General features: G+C 35.7%; 1 protein-coding gene across 1 annotated transcript; it reads right to left on the bottom strand.

The window, feature by feature from the left end:
• Nucleotides 1-256: 256 nt before the first annotated feature.
• Nucleotides 257-4001, bottom strand: LOC121115465 (uncharacterized). Its single transcript, XM_040709644.2, has 5 exons — nucleotides 3480-4001; nucleotides 2499-3188; nucleotides 2236-2425; nucleotides 848-1185; nucleotides 257-788 (listed from the first exon to the last, which is right to left on the bottom strand). The coding sequence occupies exons 1-5, from the start codon at nucleotides 3697-3699 to the stop codon at nucleotides 412-414; spliced, it is 1815 nt and encodes a 604-aa protein (XP_040565578.1). The 5' UTR covers nucleotides 3700-4001; the 3' UTR covers nucleotides 257-411.
• Between the last annotated feature and the right edge of the window lie 200 nt (nucleotides 4002-4201).

Raw genomic sequence — 4201 nt, 5'->3', positions numbered from 1 at the left:
TTACCTACACGCACAACTTGTGGTTCCCAAAAAATCCTGTTTTGAGATATCTTTTCCACATAATTTCTGGAAAGCAGTTAATATTAAAGTATAAAATAAAATAAATGTTTTTATCGGTAGATGCCCCATTTTAGGGAAAGTCTTGATACAATTTTTATTTTCTTATTCTTGTCCTTTGTTTTAGTAGGATTACTAATATCCGAGACCTTGCTAAAACATTTTTAATGACATTTGGATAAAGAAAACCAGAGAGGAGTACTATTAAACTTATTTTTCATTTCATTTAAAAACGGATTGAGAATGATCACAAAAATTTCAGAAATACAAAAGTAAATATAATTATTATATTATATATGAATATACGATACGTATAAAATATAAGAAAGGATAAAGCAATTGCACATTGCAGAACTAAGAACATTGTCTAAATTTGTGTAAAGGTACTGAGATTGCTAAGACGTTCTTCCTATCTTTCATTAAACTTCCATCACGTTGAATCCATTTTAGATCGGATTCTGAGAACCGAAAGACATAATTGGAACTCCCACGAGGATCAAAGGATCCCCCAAAGAGTCGAACACCCCCTTCTGCATAGGCCATACTCCCTCCAAAACGGGACTCCATTGGAAGAGCCCCTCCAGGAGGAAGATGAATCCAAGTATTGGTCGTGGAGTTATAAATAAACCCATGATCAATCCCAGAGAGTAATACATCTCCTTCATCGTTCATAATGGAGCAAAGAGTCTTATTAGTTGGATGGGGCATGGGAGGCAAATCTCTCCAAGAATCTGAAAAATGAGCGAGGAAATGAAACGAAAGAAAGGGAAAAGATGCCCAAACGACTTACGGGATGTCCAATCATAGGCCCAGGCCTTGTCCACTTCTTGTTTTTCGTTCATGTAACCTCCAGCGAGGAATGTAAAAGATTCGTTAATATGGACTAAGCAGTGTGAGTAGAGAGCGATGGGTAGATTCGGACCCGCCTTCCAATTACCGTTCTGATATATGTGAGTAGTCTTAAAAGGATTGGCACCTGGTCCATAGCGCTCTCCTCCTGTAACCCAGAGACCTGTTCCATCTCCAATCACAGTGAAAGCACTTTTACTAGTTACAAAAGGAACGGGAATGGTCTTTCCTTCGGGGAATTGAGAGAAAGATGCTTGCCAACGGCTATTCACATCCAATCTGCAATTAGGTAGAAAAGGATGAAAATAAGCTGAGCAACCGATAGAATATGTAAGGTTGGGTGGACTGGAGTCAAATGGGTGTCGTTCCATTTTTACTTTCAAAAATTAATAAATTTTTTCTATGGGCTCTCAAAATATATAAGTTTAGTTTAACTTTTTTAAAGATGTTCTATGTTTTTTTCTGCGAATACAGACTTTAAAAATATCCGTGAAACTCAAGAAAAATAGGTATAAATATTTATACGGTTGTCTCATCCAATAAAATAAATAATATAGTTTCAGGAACTGTAAGGATTCTTTTTGTAAATTTAAATTAGGTTGACCAAAAAAATGAAAACACTTTCTTCTAATATGTATAAAAATGAAATTTACATATATCATATAAATTATAGGTCGATTTTTGGCAAAGAAGAACTATGTCTCATTGCCCAATGAACCCTTCCCTATTGTATGTAGATCATTGTTTGTGGTTTTTGTGAACCATGATTTAATAGTCCTACATGATCTCTTTGATAATCCAACAAAAATCGACCTCAAGACTCAACGACAAACGATACGAACAATCGAGAAGGTTCCACAGGGCAATGAGGCATAGTTTTACTTTACCTGTTGTTCCACCCAAAATAGGCCTATTATACATTATATTATATATTTCTACAGAAAAGATTAAGCTTAAACATAATCAACTGAAACTAAAGGTGTGGTTCTATAGGTGAAGATAGAATATTATTGTTTGTTTAAGTCATCAATTTATTTAGTGATGCACGAACATTTAGGGGTGCATTGACCCAGGGGATCCCAGCTGTGGGATCAAATGGTTGTACCTAACTTTGTTCATTAATTGAAATTTTCAAGATTTTACTTCCTTCCAAATTAATGCTCCTAAGAAAAATTTATATTTAAGCCCTTAAGGCTAACAAGCAAACATGAAACATACAAAAAGTTCATCAAATTTCTTGTGACAAGCCTCCAAACGCAAAAATACACCCGGTTTGATCCCACCCTACCCTTGTAGGCATAAACTAAACTAACAAAAATTAATATTTACGTATAGCAGAGGCCAACATCCGTGGAACAAATTATAATATCCCCATTGACTATGCCTCCAACAGCCTGGTCATATTTGGTATCAAGAATGAAATTCCCTGGATATGTTATTCTGGAAGATACACACTCATCCGAACTTGAAACACTCTCTCCATTCTCTTCTTCTAAAAGGAGAACCAAAGGACTTGCAGCTGAAAATGTAGAATAGTATGAATTATGTATTTATTTATTTTAGGGATTTTAATGAGTCCAATCTTTAATTACCTACACATTTGTTGTAACACTGAGAGAGTTGTTCCTCGGGATCCAAAAAAGATGAAAGAAACATTTTCATAAAAAGTCTTTGTTCCTTGGTTATGAGAGATGATCCGTCCAAAGAGGCCTTGTTCCATTTCGGAGTTCCTCTTTCATATAATGGACAAATAATGGTACAGCTGGTAAAGGTATTAAATTCCTTAAAAAGTGAAGAGAATAAATCCTCGTTCTCGTGATAGAGTTTATTAAGACTTGAGTTGAGGAGATTATCAAGGGCTTTTAGGAATTTACCATCATTGGACCTCGTAGAAGACTTGAGTAAATTGATTGCATGAACTCGAAGAAGGGTGGACATTCCCTGGATATAAGAGAGACTTAAACATGCATCGATCGTTTCCTGATTTGCCGAGGATGAAGAGCATATTTTACGGAGTGTTGTATCAATCCTTTTAGATCTTCGAGGTCGACTTAGTGCAGATGTCAAGTCAACTTGACTTCCCAGAAAAGTATAGTCACAGGGTTTGAACTTATGACCCTCATGATCGTGTGGACCAGGCCCCTCTTCCTCATCATTCTCATCAAGTCCAATTATAAAAACTTCAACGGCTTTACGAAGTGCACTGAGGCCTGTCATCTCACTATAAATACCAGACATTTCCGAAGAGGAAATCAAACTTGATCCAAACTTTGAGTTCCATGCTAAAAAGCAAAAAGCGTCCAAGAGTTAGTATCGGCTACTAAGGTCATTTAACTGCATGCATTTATCCTTGAAAATTAAATAAAAAACTGCTTTTTGAGTAAAAAGCATTAAAAGATTTTTAAAACGTCACATAAACTAGTTATAGCATGATTTATACAAATGTGTTTGATGTGTCAGTTCCATACATATAACTAATTGTAATCCATATAATCACTTTGATTGCATTGATTTTATAGCTCCAAACTCACGGTCAAGGACCCATGAAAGATGATGTAAACAGATTTACTCACCCGAATAAACATAATTGAGTAAATGATCGAAATCATCCTCAAAGTATCCATCCAAAACAGGTCGAGTTCTCCAAGAGGTCATATCGCTCGTCAAATGGAGAGCCCAATCAAATACAACCTTAGAATTCGGAGGGATTGTCCCGGCAGCTGAGGATATTTCAATGAGAAGGAGGGACACGATCCCCATTAAAACACGTTTTCTTATATCCCTTCGCGTCATGGTATTTCTGTCTGTTAAGGTAGTAGAGATTAGGATTGCTCCAATGGATGAATAATTCCTCTTGATTATACTACCACAATAACAAAAATTGACATTCAATCGATTCAATAATTTCAATTACAGGATCACACACACACTCTTATGAAAAAGGAGAGATATAAATCGTTTAACTGCATTTATGTACACCCTGCCTGAATCTCTCAAGTTTCTTTATTAAGTATGTAAGTAACATTGTTTGAGAGGCGCGGGTGGAAGTAGAAAATCAAATCCGGTTTTCTTTCATACGTCGTTGTATGTTGCTCGGCATATTATAATAGGAGGAAAATCTTAATATTGAGTAGTATTCAATCATCAAATGAGCGACTTACAACCACTCTCCCCATTTTTAATTATGATGAAAACTCTATAACATGCTCGTTTATAATAAGTAATATGCACGTACTACTACGTGGAGGCCATATTAAAAATTGAAAGGAGCCCTTTTTATGCATTGCCATTAGTA

The sequence above is a fragment of the Lepeophtheirus salmonis genome, chromosome 1 (assembly GCF_016086655.4).
Source record: "Lepeophtheirus salmonis chromosome 1, UVic_Lsal_1.4, whole genome shotgun sequence".
NCBI classification, from domain to species: domain Eukaryota; kingdom Metazoa; phylum Arthropoda; class Copepoda; order Siphonostomatoida; family Caligidae; genus Lepeophtheirus; species Lepeophtheirus salmonis.
This window is presented reverse-complemented; position numbering and strand designations above follow the sequence as displayed.

What these genes read in the sequence shown, in the direction of transcription:
- LOC121115465 (XM_040709644.2), bottom strand. Translation starts at nt 3,699, where the DNA reads ATGACGCGAAGGGATATAAGAAAACGTGTTTTAATGGGGATCGTGTCC. An exon ending in ACTCAATTATGTTTATTCGG is followed by an intron (nt 3,189 to 3,479) that starts GTGAGTAAATCT and finishes TTTGCTTTTTAG; the next exon opens with CATGGAACTCAAAGTTTGGA. An exon ending in GATGTTGGCCTCTGCTATAC is followed by an intron (nt 1,186 to 2,235) that starts GTAAATATTAAT and finishes ACCTAATTGCAG; the next exon opens with ATTGGATGTGAATAGCCGTT.